The sequence below is a fragment of the Mastomys coucha genome, unplaced genomic scaffold (assembly GCF_008632895.1).
Source record: "Mastomys coucha isolate ucsf_1 unplaced genomic scaffold, UCSF_Mcou_1 pScaffold23, whole genome shotgun sequence".
NCBI lineage: Eukaryota > Metazoa > Chordata > Mammalia > Rodentia > Muridae > Mastomys > Mastomys coucha.
The window spans coordinates 89,862,447-89,877,733 of NW_022196906.1; the positions used below are offsets into that span (position 1 = coordinate 89,862,447).

The 15,287-nt window shown below is 40.9% G+C and overlaps 1 protein-coding gene across 1 annotated transcript in view; it reads right to left on the reverse strand.

Annotated features, from left to right (window-relative positions):
* Position 1: 1 nt before the first annotated feature.
* Atp1b3 (ATPase Na+/K+ transporting subunit beta 3) overlaps positions 2-15,287 on the reverse strand; it is a gene marked incomplete at its 3' end in the record, with an annotated part of 31,046 nt that continues 15,760 nt past the window's right edge. The window contains exons 2-7 of the mRNA XM_031345726.1: positions 11,857-11,985; positions 9,250-9,357; positions 6,166-6,350; positions 4,600-4,650; positions 1,391-1,477; positions 2-97 (exon numbers count right to left, since the gene is read on the reverse strand). Coding sequence (XP_031201586.1) covers positions 2-97; positions 1,391-1,477; positions 4,600-4,650; positions 6,166-6,350; positions 9,250-9,357; positions 11,857-11,985 — 656 coding nt within the window. The remainder of the gene's footprint in view (positions 98-1,390; positions 1,478-4,599; positions 4,651-6,165; positions 6,351-9,249; positions 9,358-11,856; positions 11,986-15,287) is intronic.

Genomic DNA, 15,287 nt, shown 5'->3' on the forward strand with positions numbered 1-15,287 from the left:
TGGTTCCATTAATTTGGCAGTCAACTGTTACTTCTTTCTTGTTAACACCAGAGTCAAATTTGACCTGGACGGCGACTAGGGGCTGTCGATAGCCAACCTGGCAAATGGATGGACAGACATTAGTTCCAATTTTTTTAACGGACAGACATTAGTTCCAATTCTTTGGTAACTTCGCCTGCACTTAGGAAGTCAGTTTCAACTTTCCTTTTTTTTTTTTTTTGGAAAAATTCTTAATTTATAGCCTAGGCTGATCTCACATTTTTCAAACCTCTGGCCTTAGCCTCCTTCCAAGCGTCAGGATAATAAACATGCACCTTATCTCCTGAGTAAAATTAAGTCTTTGGACTTAGCCTATTATTTTATGTTCTTTACCTTCCTTCTTGCTATGGCCCTTCCCTTAGCACGGCTTTGAGGGGTATCCTGTTTGGTGACTCGGCCACTTGACTCATCCTCTGGATGCCCCAAATCCTGGCAATTTCCTGTTTCTTTCCCAGTTGTTTAACATTTCCACTGCCCCTGCAGTGTACGCCTCCCTTAAAGTTATTCTGATCCTAACATACTGATTAATGTATTCCACTTAAGAATGTATGACTGTTCCAGATACGCTTACAGCAATGGCCATTTGCTATGGGCTCGGTTACATATTACCACCATATTTGACTCTATTTCACTTACACATACCCTTTACACAGGATAATCAGGATATATGCAGTGATCACTGTGGCCAGCACAAGGAACAAGCCTACTGGTAACTAATTCTGGCAAGAACAACAAATGCTGAAGCTTTGCAGAAAGCTAACACACAGTTTATATCCTCCTCACATATTTCCTGATGAACAACAAAGTATAATTTTTACAGCATGGAAGCTTGGCTGGCCATCCCAAGAGATAATGATCAACAAGGCAATAGAAACAGTAGGTAAAGCCCTTCCTATAGGATTTTGAGAAGAATACACTCACTTGCCTCCAAAAATACAAATGTATCTAACTATGAGAAAAACAATTCCAAGAACAAAAAACTGTGCCAAATATACAAACTCCTGTTAAGTCCCCCAACCCCTACATACACACACACACACATACAAACACACACACTTCAAAAGCTTAAAAAAAAAATATCACAAAATACTATTGTGTCTAAATACTGTGCTTTTACATCTGACCTGTGAAGAGTACACACTATTTTCCAAAAAGTCAAACCAGTATTCTGAAAATAACCATCCTTTTAGATGAGCATCTGCTATGCTGTCATCATAGTGTCTCCACTCACCCACCCACTGTTATAAACCTAACAACGTGGACAAAAGATGTACAAAAGACAGTGTGCACCTACCATACACAGGCTATCTCAATACAGGCAGTTTCCTAAGAGATGACTCTAAATACTTACGTGCCGTTTTTTCCCATAATATGGAAAATACTTTAAGTCTAGAAGTCCATATTCAGGATAAGTTGCTATATGTGCTATGTTTTCATCCTAGAGTTAAAAGCAAAAGAAGTCCTTTTTAGGCCAGGGTAAAGAGTTTTCAAAGACATGTTACAATTATGGACAGTTATCAACTATGATGAGACTGCAGAGGCCGAGACGAGGCTTATGCCTCGTGAAGTATAACTGTGTTTCTCAGAACTGTTTGTCGTCACTGTTGAAATGTCTCACAGTAGAGCCCAGCCTTGCCTTAAAACTGCCCATATCAGTCTCCTAAGTGCTAGGACTTCAGGCACATACTACCATACCTGGCTGTTCATCTTGATTACAAATATTACATAATTCAATGTTTATATAAATTATCTCTTCTCAGTGTTAGCTGGTTCCACTGCCTATGAACTACTATTTGCCTTCTATTTGTACAAAGCCAGCTGTTTGGCCAACAAAAGCAAAAATAAACCAGTTAAGTGAAGACTGAGGTTTTCCCAAGATGAATAAAACAATGTGCTTCCAGGCTCAAAAGTACTGGTGCCCACAAGCTGCCAATCAAGAAAGCAGCACTCAGACTCAGGCAGGTAGAGGTTACTTTTCAGAACCATAAGAACTGTAATCAGGATAAACTATAATGCAACAAACAGAAAAAGCATTCATACTTCCCATGAATAAATAGGGGGAAAAGCACCAAAACTCTAAATGTCAATCACTAAATATCTGCATAGACACCTTCAGTGCATGGGAACTGAGTGGATCCCTAGCACCGCAACAAACACAAATCCAAAGACACCAACCGGAACTGACTAAGCATAGGGAAGAAGGGATCTGGGGGAGGTATTAGATCTGGATGAACTAACGGCCGTCTGTGTGCTGGGGATGCCGCTGAATCAGACTACATGAACAGCAGTCCTGCTTGCTCTGCTTTCTTTTCCATCCAGGTCTGTGAGATGCAACACCACACTCCTAAGAGGCAGACAGGGAAGGCATCAGGCACTCAGGTAGTGCCGTTCAGTTCTGCTGCTGTTCTGTAGGCTTTTGTCTGGCTATGTGGTTCTGGTTGGATTATAGACCTTTATCACCATGTAGCAAACTAAGCAAATAACAGTAACAACAAAAGACAAGAAAACCCAAATTCTAATGATCTAGACGAAATGATATGGAAAAGCAGTAGATAATAACAAAGAATTGGGCTGGAGAGATGGCTCAGCTGTTAAGAGCACTGACTGCTTTTCTGAAGGTCCTGAGTTCAAGTCCCAGCAACCACATGGTGGCTCACAACCATCTATAAAGAGATCTGACGCCCTCTTCTGGTATGTCTGAAGACAGCTACTTACACATACATATAATAATAAATAAATCTTAAAAAAAAAAAAACAAACAAAAAACTAAGAATCAATGACTATAGTTAAGAATGGCCACCTTAAAAGGAATGCTCCTAACAAGGTGTTCAGGGCTAGTGCCACTCGGCAGTGTAAATGGTTCAATCTCTAGCGCAGAGAACACTTAAAATTTTACACTTTACATGAAGGAAAAAAGTCACACCAATGAATGTTTTGCTACATTAATATATTAATTGTTCACTGAACCTATTTTACTTTAAATATGATACTAATGTGACTTAACAATAGTATGCTTTCATGTTAAGAGCTGAAAAATGTATGTTAACTAGATTTTTAGAATAATTTATCAAGAAACACCCACCTACAGGGCAAACGAGATGGCCCAGTAGGTAAAGGTGCTGCTCACTGCCAAGACTGACAACTGGAGTTTGATCCCTAAAACCCATATAGTAAAGAAAATCACTTGTCCCTAACCTGCGTGTGCTATTACGCAACTGTACACACACACACACACATATGCATAAATACAAACAACAAACAACAAAAATCCTTCTGCTTATATGTGACATGCATTTAGTTGTATTTTAAAATCAACCCCCCCCCCTTTAAGACAAGATCTCACTCAGGACAGCTCTGGCTGTCCTGAACCCACTAGCAGACCATGCTAGCCCCAAACTGATTTGCCTGCCTTGATCACCCAAATACTGGGATTAAAGGCAAGCACCTCCATGCTCAGTCTAGCTCCAAACTCTTAATCCTCCTGCCTCATCTTCCCAAGTGCAGACATTACAAGCACGACACCATGCTCAGCTAAGATTCTGGTCTTGGAAAGTGTGGCACGAGGAGGTAGTGCCTTGCTCATCTCTACTGTATGCATGTACACACCCACCTAGGAGAAAAGCTACAGCCTGTTCAGTCACGCTAACAACTAAAAAGACTGCTCCAAAGCATCCGCTCACAGGAGCACAAAAGCTGGACCTTCTCAAAGACCTACTGAGGCACACAGGATAGAATCAGGGACAGGAGACCCAAGTGATTGTGAGGAGTGACGGTTGCCAAATTTCTGCCCAAGTAAGAAATTACTGCCAAGTAAGAAACTTAATTATGGTTTGGGCTGGAGAGGTGACTCAGTGGTTAAGAGCACTGACTACTCTTCCAGAGGTCCTGGGTTCAATTCCCAGCAACCACATGGTGGATCACACCCATCTGTAATGAGATCTGACACCCTCTTCTGGTGTGTCTGAAGACAGTTACAGTGTACTCATATACATAAAATAAATATACCTCTAAAAAAATGAGTTCAACACAACATTTTAGGTAGCTCACTTTGCATCCCAACTGGAGGTAAGCACTAGTGTCTAACACGACGACACATATAGAGATGGTGTCTCTTTAGAGTTCTTACCCATCATTTGCACATTTCTCTTAATTGTATTTGCAGCATGCAAAGCAAACAGAAGCTACAGGATGAAATGCCTATGGAGGGAGAGGGGATAGGAAAGAGGAAGAATGCCTCTATCTTAAGGAAAAACAGCACAGTTCATTAATTCTCAGGTGACACTGATAATAAGTACAACAAATTTTACACTTGAAATAAAAAAATCCTGATAGACAACAGGACAACGCCCAGGGTTGTAATGCTAAACTTCATTACTAAACTATGGAAAACATATATCCTAAAATTGATGAAATGCAGTGTATGTGAAACAAGTATGTAAATAACAAACAGAAAATGTCCTTTTTAAAATGCTCTATTAGGGAAGGCAGATCACCCTAAAAAGCCTAGTGATATTTTAAGTATTTAAGAAAAATGAAAGGTTGAGTGACTTGAATACTAACCTTTGCCACACACGTTATTTGTGGAAGTCCATCTGGGACTAACTCGATTATCTAAGGTTAAGAAACATGGATCAGTCAGTCAGCACATAAGAACACAATGGAAGCTTCTCTTCTGTTGCTGAGAACAGGGACACAGCAGCTGAGATTAATTCTACTCTGTATATTCAATTCAGTCACACTTGCCACATTTAAAACAACATACCCTTAAATTACATAATGTAACAAACCATCATGTTTGCTAGTTTTGATAGGTCCTGCTTACAGCGCAGGCTAGCCCTGGGGATAGTTCAGCCTCTGCCTCTTAAATGTTGGTTATGCACCACCACTCCCATCTAAAATAAAACATTTGTTATGAAAATATGTTCACAGCTCTCCCTCCCCATAAAGTCACATATCAAGAAGACTCCTAACTTATGTCCTCCCTCACACTCATTTTCTTATGGCGTTAAGAACAAAGCCAGGGCCTTGACCACACTAGCTCAACACTAAATCTGAGCTGAAACCTCACCCTTTGCATCTACTGTCATGTTTGTCATCACCTGTCTACTTAAAAACTATTCTCGTTTATTTACGTGTGTGTGTGTGTGTGTGTAGGATATGTATGTGGAATATGGAGGTCAAACTGCTCAACTTGGTTCTCTTCTTCCAGCACATGGGTCCTGGGATCAAACTCAGCTTGAGCTGGTGGCCAGAGCCTTTACCACCAGCCCTGTCTTCTAAGTTTTTTTCTTTTTGTTGTTTTGCATTCTGAATCCAAATGCAGTTCTGTGTCCAGGGTTCCAGGATGTACAGGAGGCCTCTAAAAGTCAAGCTGCTAAAGCTTATAGATGCCTATAAGCCTACGACAGCAGCCCCTAGTCTCCCACTCATGTAAAGCTCTAGGTGCACACAGATGAAAACTCTGCCAGCCAGATCTGATGCTGGTCTGTCCTCATCCCGTCTTATCCACCCCCACCCCCACCCCACCCCCACTCCCACAAAGCCTACCTATAAAGCAAGCACAGTATCCAATTCCCATCATGTAAAGGCCCATTTCTAATAAACTCAGAAGGTGGTCCTTTGAATAGAGTACACTTTCAGCAATTAGAGCAGATACAGTGAGCACAGATCTTGCAGGCCAATGTAACTGAAGATATCCCCCATTAAAATGAATGTATGAGCTCACCTTAAAGCACAGATCAAGTTCCACATTCCTTCTGGCTTACTTTTTTGGCCTTAATTCTTAGTTATGCCTTGTTAAAACATCTTGTTAGCTTTGGCTTTAACTACAACCCTGCACTGTGCTCATTAGTATGTGTGTTTATTTCTATTCCCAGTACTTAATTATATATAACACCATATTCTTTAGTATTATTTAGAAAATTATATGTAATCTACAATTAAACTATGAATCTTTTTGTCATATTCATCTCCTCTAAGCATTAAGTAGCACTGCTAGTCTTTTAAGTTTACCCCAATGAGATGACACTTAAGGCATCGACACAAGCAAAACAATATAAAAGCAGCTGCAGCACACGTCCAGACTGTTAGAAACATGCAGCAGCGGAGGTTAAGTCAAGTACGTACTCTGTTCATTTTCACAAGAATACAAGGTTGTCCTTTGGAATAGCCAAAATCACCATCATTCTCACCACTACATTCTTGAAGCAAGGAAACTGGAAACTGACATGCACTATAATCTGGACCCTTCTGATGAAAAAGTGCTCCATCAGGACAATTTGTGAGATTCTTCTGTTCTTCCACAGAATATGCTAAAAAGGAAACATATGTGTACCATGTCAGCCAAGAAAAGATACCAAACACAACAAGAAATGAGTCAAAGCATTCACAGAACAAGTATTTTCAAAGATAAAAAGCAATGTGAATTACTGGGTAACAGAGCTTTGAGGCATCCTGCTTCCAAGAGTGCCCAGCACAAGCCACAACTACAGAACTATCAGAAAACATTGTCTGTGCCCAACCTCAGAGACAACAGCAAAAATATGCAGTGTGGCTTCTGCCCTGTGGAGCTCAGTCTAGTAGGGAAAACAGCGTGGGTTGAACATTGCAGGGTATAGAAAGAAATAGCACCGTAAGTTATGACAAGGAGATCTACTGACCTGAAAGCTGAGGCAATGTGTGAGCTACAGTTGCTGCTAGGATAAAGGGGACAGGATCTGAACCATGTACATTTTTGTAAAAACTGTGTCAGGAACTGAGGAAAAGGGTTGCCGAAACCGCCATGATGATCCACTAAAAGATTTTATACCAGTCAAAGTGGTCATGTGACTGCACTCATGTTAGGAGTGTATTTATGCTACAGAGAGAATAAAGTGATGAGGAAGTGGGGCGGACGAGCAGACTCCTGGTGCAGCACAGATAAGACGCCAGCTAAAGACAGTGTGTTGGCAGATGGAGGTTAAAAGATACAGTTAGACAACAAAGAAGTAACATGCTCAGAAACCAGGAAGGAAGAAAAGAGAGAAATACATGTACAGAATACAATCTCAGCTCTGTGCCAGCTGCACTATGGGCATTCAATGGCACAAAGGACAGGAGGTCTGATGGGCCCCTCCCTCAGGAGCCTGGTCTAGTTTATGTAGCCCTTCTCCCTCTCATACTCTGACTTTAGACTGTCTGTGGCTCCTTCCCACCTCCCTCAATCTTTTAAGGGTTTGGTTTCACTGAGGCATCTCAGAGTACCCTTTAAAAACCAACAGCCCAGCCCGGGGAGTGGTGGTACACATCTTTAATCCCAGCACTCAGAGGCAGGGGCAGGCAGATTTCTGAGGCTAGCCTAGTCTACAGAGTGAGTTCCAGAACAGAGAAACCTCCCCAACCCTTTCTCTACTGTGTTTCTCACCTCAGCAATTCCCTCCTAACATAATACTAAGACTAGAGTTTTTTAAGACAGATTTGTCCACTGCTAGATGGCAAGGGCCTGCCTGTCCCAACTGCACTCCTATAACCCTGATGGACAACGGCTCAGCTAAAAGGAATATGCCAAGAAATTACTGCCTTCACTGCAGCCTCTTTTTAAAACACAGAAAATATGCTCATAAAATGTTTGAAATTATTTCATTAATAAACACATTAACTAGTAAAGCAAAGAGATTTAAGATAGATAAAGATAGTGTGGGAGAGATCAGGAGGACTTTTCTCAAAATAGGGAGAAATTACAGACTTGTCTAAGTTGACAAGAATTCAATAAAGGAAATGGACCCAGGACGATATTTGTGAGACAGAGAAGGATCAGAGCCAAACAGCAGATCTGAAAGTGGCCTTTCATGAAGAAACAAGACCAGCAACATGGTGGCTAGTATGGGTGTTTACTAGCAATAGAGGAACTAAGGACTTCTATTAGCTCTTCTCTTTCTTTCTTCCTTCCTTCCTTCATTCACTTGTTCTTGAAGATTGGGTCTCATGTTGCCCAAGGTGGCCTTGAATTAATTAACTGAAGATGATCTTGAAGACTTTGGACTTTTGATCCTCCTGCCTCTACTTCCCAAGTGCTTAGGTTTTAAGGGGGAATCATGCCAGATTTAGCGGAGAAGGAGGTGGAACCCCGGGTGCATGTATGTACTCTATTAACTCAGCTACAGCCCAGTTTTCTTTTAGCATTTGAAGGAAGATACTGTGTTACATGAAGGTGACTTATATGGGGAAGGAAAAAGGTCAGAGGCTTGAGCAAAGGCTAGCAACCATACCTTCAGAGTCATCAGAGAAAGGCAACGGGTCATCAGGCAGTAGCACATGCCCACTGAGGGAGGTGGTCTTTACTACCACCTAGTCCTGTCATCACCCTGAGGCTGCTCTAAGCAGGATCAGAGGAGCCTAATCCAGGGACTATGTGGTTTTATCCAGAGCAGGGTTCTGCCACAGTAACTGGCAGGCTTAAAGACAAGGAATTTTAGAGTGCTGTAAAAGTAAAAATGAAGTAAAAAATCGTGTTGATAACTAGCTGAGGAAGAGTGCTAAGGGAGGCTCAGGTGGCTAGTAAGCCACCTCAGCAGCAAACAGCAAGAGCCACTAGCACAGAGTATTGTATGAAAGCTGAACAAGCAAGCCAGACAGACAGACAAACCGTGGTGCTGGGAAAGCTTGTTCAGTGGCTTTGGCATCTAGAGAACAATTGTGGTATAATACAGCTGAGAAGGGGACAAGGTGACCAGAGAAAAGAAAAGTGAAGCTTTCAGCACTCATTTGACATCATTTCTGTGAATGGTTATGCCAGCCACGACAAGGAGGCACGTGGTTGCTTATTAAAAGCACTACATATGGGTCACTCTTAAACAAGATGAATACATTAAAAAACTGACATAGGCCAACTTTCAGAAATGGCAACTATGCCATCCCCACTTAGGTACTCTCCTGGATATAAAAAGTCTCAAAGAGGCTGTGGCACAGGCGTGGCAGAGCACTCGCCAAGCACTCGAGGCAGAGTGCTCCATCCCCAGCACCCCAGGAAAGTGCTGACACTCAGAGGCACTGTTTTATACGGCACAGATTTGACTTTATTCTTACAACTGAGTTTACTTGCAGACCTTCCCAGCTGTCTGTGTTTGAAAGGGAAAGAACAAAAGGGTAAGACAAACTCTAAAAATGCTGCTTCTAAAGGCATGCCACTGGGCTCTGTAGTAAGTCCACTTTCTCCTCCGACTGTACACTTACGCTTTAGGAAATGCTTCAGGTCGTCAACGAACTTTTTATAAGTTTCTGGCTGAGACACGCTGTATGTATATTCCAAGGCAGTCTGTGGTTTGGGAAAAACCATAAGTCCTAAAAGCAGACAGGAAGAGTTATTGACAGTAAGAAATCCTCCTCACCCCTTACTTTTATTCCTGAAGGGCTGTGTGCTCACAGATATGTTACACTCTATTTGGATCCAATTACAAAAGACATCTAAGAGAATTCAAATCTTTTAAGACTTCTTAGACAGTATCAAGTTAGAAATAGCCTCTAAATTTGATGATTTTCAGTTAGTTATAACCACCACTCCTTACTCTGAACTCTGTGTATGTTTCACACAGTGACCTTGGAGATGGTAGCTTTTCTGCTAAGCCAGCTGGTCAGCAAGCCTGTGACCTTCTGCCTCGCCCTCCTCACTGGCGTTACAGGGTTTTACTTGGATCCTAGGAATCTAAACTCAAGCCCTCCTGTTTACACAGTGAGTTCTCTTATCACTGAGCCATCTCTCTGGCTCTTACTTGGACTTTCTAAACTCAGTTTTCTATCAATATTTTCGGGGTTTGGGGGGTGTTTGGTTGTTTGGTTGGTTTTGTTGTTTCTGTATGCTTGCTGCTACAGATTAAGCAACAAAACAAAGTCAAAAAAAACTTGAGCATAGCAGAATACTAAAACCGTAAGTATGAACCGCCACACAGGAGCCCACCTGCTCAGTCTAAGCACTTTTTCATTCTAAAAACAACTATGGAAACATATAAAAGATAGTCAACTGTGTTCAACTGAAGAGTTTCATTTCATTATGAACCCTATAATAAACACTTTTCCTTCAATAAGCATTGCTCCAGCACCCAAGTATGCTTCTTATATAACAACTAAAATTACAATCAGTAACAATTTCATATCAGGAGTTGATACCCATGAATACAGAGCAAAGAAAAGGCAAACATACTTCTCTACAAAGAAAAATCTGGCTTCCACTTTAATGTAAACATTTCTCATAGCTAAAAACCTTGTAATACACACATGTATGTTTATATATTTACTTATTTATACTGTAAAACTACAATTTTATAGAACTTAGTTTTGAACATACTTTACTGTTTAGATGGTTTATACAAAATACAGACAGTTTAGCATTTCTGAAGTAGATCAGACTATGGTTGATAATAACAAAGTCATGTAAAGCTTAGATGGCAAGAAAACTAACTTTCAACTAGTATAGGCAGAGGGCAAAAAAAGGAGTATATTAGGTATAAACAAAAACAAAACAAAACAAAAAACAAGGAAAAGAAAAAAAGAAATGATTAGAGTGGTTCTGTGAAAAAGTGGCGGGGAAGTCAGTGTGGATTGTCTGGTAATATAGCTCAAAAGTCGACATATCAAGCAGAACATGGGTTAGGGTTCCTTAGCCCCAGCATGATGCGTTTGAGCTGGATAATTCTGTGGGGAAGGCTGTCCTGCTCAGCAGAATCACTGGCTTGCACTGGTAACAGTACCTCTCAAGTTCTAATAGCTAACAATGACTCCAGACACTTGCCAGGTGATCCCTGAAAGATACCTCAGAAGTGGATAAAACTCAAATGCTCTATAGAGAGCAGCCTCCACTGTCCCCAGCTGCTGGCTTCTCATTCTTCTTGCCATCCAGGTTCTACCCTTAGACAGCTGCTTCCCAGCTCTTACTGTCTCTAGAACATGTGTTTACACTTGGGGAATTCCATGTTTTACTTTTACTCTCTAAATGCCTCCAAGACCAGGTACTCACTCCCTCAGAATCATTCTTACTTTTTGGAATTCTTTCTTCACTTTTCCTAATATTTAAGTCTACTGAAAATACTAGGACCAGGCTAGGGATGTAGGTTGGTGCTAGAGCACTTGCTTATTAGCATTGCAGGGGGGCCCTGGGTTTGATTTCCAGTATCACCAAATAAGCACTGGCAGTACCATGAGGCCAAGAGCATGTCCAACTACTGAGGCAGAGCTGGTATTCAAATTGTTTTAAGAAAGTAAAATCGAGAGTAGAAAATGTACCCAACATTTCAGGTTTTGCTACAAGTGTATTCGCTAGAATAACAGATTTTTGTTTGTTTGTTTGTTTGTTTTTCTGAGACAGGGTTTCTCTGTGTAGCTCTGGCTGTCCTCGAACTCAGAAATCTGCCTGTCTCTGCCTCCCAAGTGCAACAGATTTTTTTAATGATAACAGAGAACATTGATTTTATTCTCTAATGATATAATATTTTTACCACTTTTATACCAACCAATTAAAACCACAGGCATCTATTTTATAAGACTAACGGTGTAACTCAAACAAGAGCCGACATGCTTCATGTGTACCTTACTGACAGCAGAGTGAGAGAGCGCTACAGTTTCGTGAGACCATTCCAACTCTTTCTGCTTATTCCAATGTCAAAGGATCCAAACTTACCAATAAATGATTTAAAGGTCTTTAAACTACCATGTAAATATGAAACAAATCACTCACATTACCCAACTCTAAAGTTTAACTTCTTTATCTGCTGTGATATAAAATTGCTCTGTGGTAAAGAAAAACAGTAACCCAAGTTGGTTTAAAAGCTATGGTAACTTCACGATTACCTGGACTAGGAATCTGGTCTCGATATTTCGGAACTTCATCATTCAGAGTCTGGAGCATGACCCACATTGTGAATGTGAAGAGTGCAGCCAAGAACCCATAAAAAACTAGGTAGAAGAGCAAGATCAGACCTGTAGAAGAGATGAACAGAGTGAGATGCGGACATACACATAGGCTCAGTCCTGGTAAAGAGCAAACCAACTATTCAACTATTCACTGCAAGGCTATGAGCCCACGCTTTGCCATGCACAGCCAAGTAACCTGACATTGAGGGTACGTTGAAGTTGCCTAAGTAAGGGTTGTTCTGGCAGACAGCTCTCACCAATCCCATGAGCCCTCCTCTCATCTTGTTCTTCCAGCAAAGTGAGTAGTGTTCTGCACTACTCATACTCCCATTCAAAGTCAGAGCTTTAAATATCCAGCACATGGGGGAGTGTTTCATTCAAGAATAATTTCACACCCTCAAAACTAAGATGATTTTAGGTGGGGAAGCCTCCCTGAACATACTTACATGCTTCTTTAAGTAGTAAGTTAAAAAAAATCCTCCACTATACTTGTATTTCACACAATTTTTTAACTTTTTTGAGACTAAAGTCTTGATAATGTAGATTTTAAAGGGTGAGTTGATTTAAAGAATAACCAAGAAATGTGCAAAAGGAAAAAGATGATATCAATAAAAGTTTTAAAACACCAGTTAAGTAGAAGGGCTCATGCAAACATGCAAAAAGGACAAGAGCAGAAGCAAGCACTGCGTTCCAGGGCACAGCTCTGCAGCCAGGCAGAAAGCACTGTGACAGGCAGACTTCAGCACCCAGACGTAACCCCTCCCCTATAACTGGGAAACACTTAAGTCTATCCCAAGCCAATGATTTGTTTTGGGAACACCAAAAATAATCAGTATTTTTCCCCTCATCACCTACATTCAAACTTCTATCCTCAAAATTATACATCAGAATACAGTTGAAGTCTTTTATTTCTATTTAAATGTTTTATAAGTGATGGGGATGCTAAGGAAATACTACTAAGGAATATTCAACTCCACTGAGTTAACATCTTTCCAGGTTTACCCCCATCTAAATCCTGTCCTAATAGAGACAGGCCGAGATTCCTAAGAGGACTGCCACAGAAACAAATTCAAAGGGCTTATAAATTTCTGTAATAAAAAAAAAAAATTTGAACATACTTATTTATCCACACCCCAACAAGTTGATACACAACTTTCTTCTAATTATCAAAGAACAAGATCCCAAAACAGATAATGCCCAGAGCTAGATAGGCCAGGAATCCTCCAAAGGAAGGTAATCTAACCAACCCACATTCATTTTAAACTAGATCCTACCCTTTCCCCAGTTACCAGGAGACACAGAGTAAGAGGACAGAAGGAAGAGAGACAGCTGTCACCTTCAGGTAGTTATCACTTCCCACCACCCACTGCGGTCCTGCTGCAGAAAAAGAAAAAAGAAAAAAAAAAAAAACAACAGCAACAACAACCAATCTCCCGGGGTGAACGATGTGCTACAGTGGGAAAAGAAAACCCACTGCACCAGAAGAGACAGCAGAGCGAAGTTCAGACCTAGGTGCACGCCGGAAATGGTAAAGCCACCTGTAGAGCTGAACAGAGTCAAATACTTGCCTAAGAAGTGTCTATATTCTAGTACACACACTGGCAAAAGCAAGACTTCTGCCAGAGAAGACTGTTAGTGAATCTGTATGAAACTGAAGGCACTGGAAGAAAAGGGCTTAAAAATCATCTCAAAATGTTCTTACATTTTCAGATTTCCAGGAAAAACAGTATACATGAAACTTACAAATATGAACAAACTATCCAAATCTACTTTCTAAAGAATCATTACATGATAAAAAAAAAAAAAGTGTTAAAACTTCACATGAGTTAGATTAATAAAATATATACACAGATTAGGGCTGGGGATACTGCTCTGGCAGCAGAGTGCTTGTCGAACATACTCAAATCCCTGGGTTCCATCCCAGCACCACAAAAACTGGGTGTGGTGGCTCATGCTTGTAACTCAAGGTAGTTAGAACCAACCTAGGATACATGAGACTCTGTCTTAAAACATACCCCACCTTACCCTGTACTGGTAAATGAGTTATTTTTAATGCTTATTTGCCAAAACCCAAACCCAGCACTAAAAAAGTAAAGTTAACCTTTTATAAATATCATCTACGACTACTCAGCAAGGGTCCTGGCCCTCTCAATGTAACCACCTTTTCTTCTATGGAGAAGAAAATGGCACAAGACAAAAACCTAGGTTGTAACTTGCTCTTCGCGCCTCAGGACACACTTGTAACTCAGTCAGTGGTTCAGTTAAGTCTACAGATGGCCTAAATTAAATGAGGGGCTCTCCTTAGAGCATCCAAATCAGTTAACAGGCACTATGTGGGACCTTTGCAGAGTGCTACCTGCTTGGTCATGTAACATAGCAGGGAAAAATAAACTATTATATCACATTACAGATAAACATTCACGGGTTTAAAATCCTTCAAGAGATTTTAAGTCATTATCCAATGGAAGAAACTAACACTGTTGAACATAAAGGTGCACATCTGTAAAATCACACCTGGAAGATGAGGCAGGATTACAAGTGGACACTACCCTAGAACACAGCAAAACGCTCCCTCAAAAAGTACAAGCCAACCATCCCCAACAAAAAAACAATCAAAGAAACACGGACTTAAAAGTTCTGAAGAAATGGGGCTGCAAATATGGCTCAGCAGTTAAAACCAGGTTTAAGTCACAACATTTATATTGATGGTCCACAGCCTTTCTAACTATTTTATTTCTAGGAAATAAAATGTCCTCTTCTGCCCTTGAAGGGCACTAGGCAAGCTTGTGGTGTACTTGCATGCATGCAGACAAAACACACATACTTAAAGGAAAAAAAAATCTGAAAAACTGACAGCCAGGTATGGTTAACTCACACCTGTGATCTCAGCACAAGGACTAGAGCAGAAAGCTAGTCACAGAATGGAGGCTAGCTGGACTCCATAGTGAGTTCTACCTAGGACAACCACGGTTACAATAGCAGGACCCTGCCAGAGAAAGAGAAGGGAGGGGTAAACCTTATTACCAAGCAATATTCTCTGTAAAAGCCACTCTTTTTTAAAAAAAAAAAAATATTTTTTGATTTATTTATTTTATGTGTAAGAGCACACTGTAGCTGTCTTCGGACACACCAGAAGAAGGCGTCAGATCTCATTACAGATGGCTGTGAGCTAGCATGTGGTTGCTGGGAATTGAACTCAGGACCACTGGAAGGGCAGTCAGTGCTCCTAACCACTGAGCCATCTCTCCAGCCCTGTAAAAGCCACTCTTACTATATACAGCAGCCCCACAAACGTTACCTAATACCTGCTGATTCTACTCTGGGGTCTCTATGTCCATCATCATGTAGGTACAACGAGAAACCTGGTC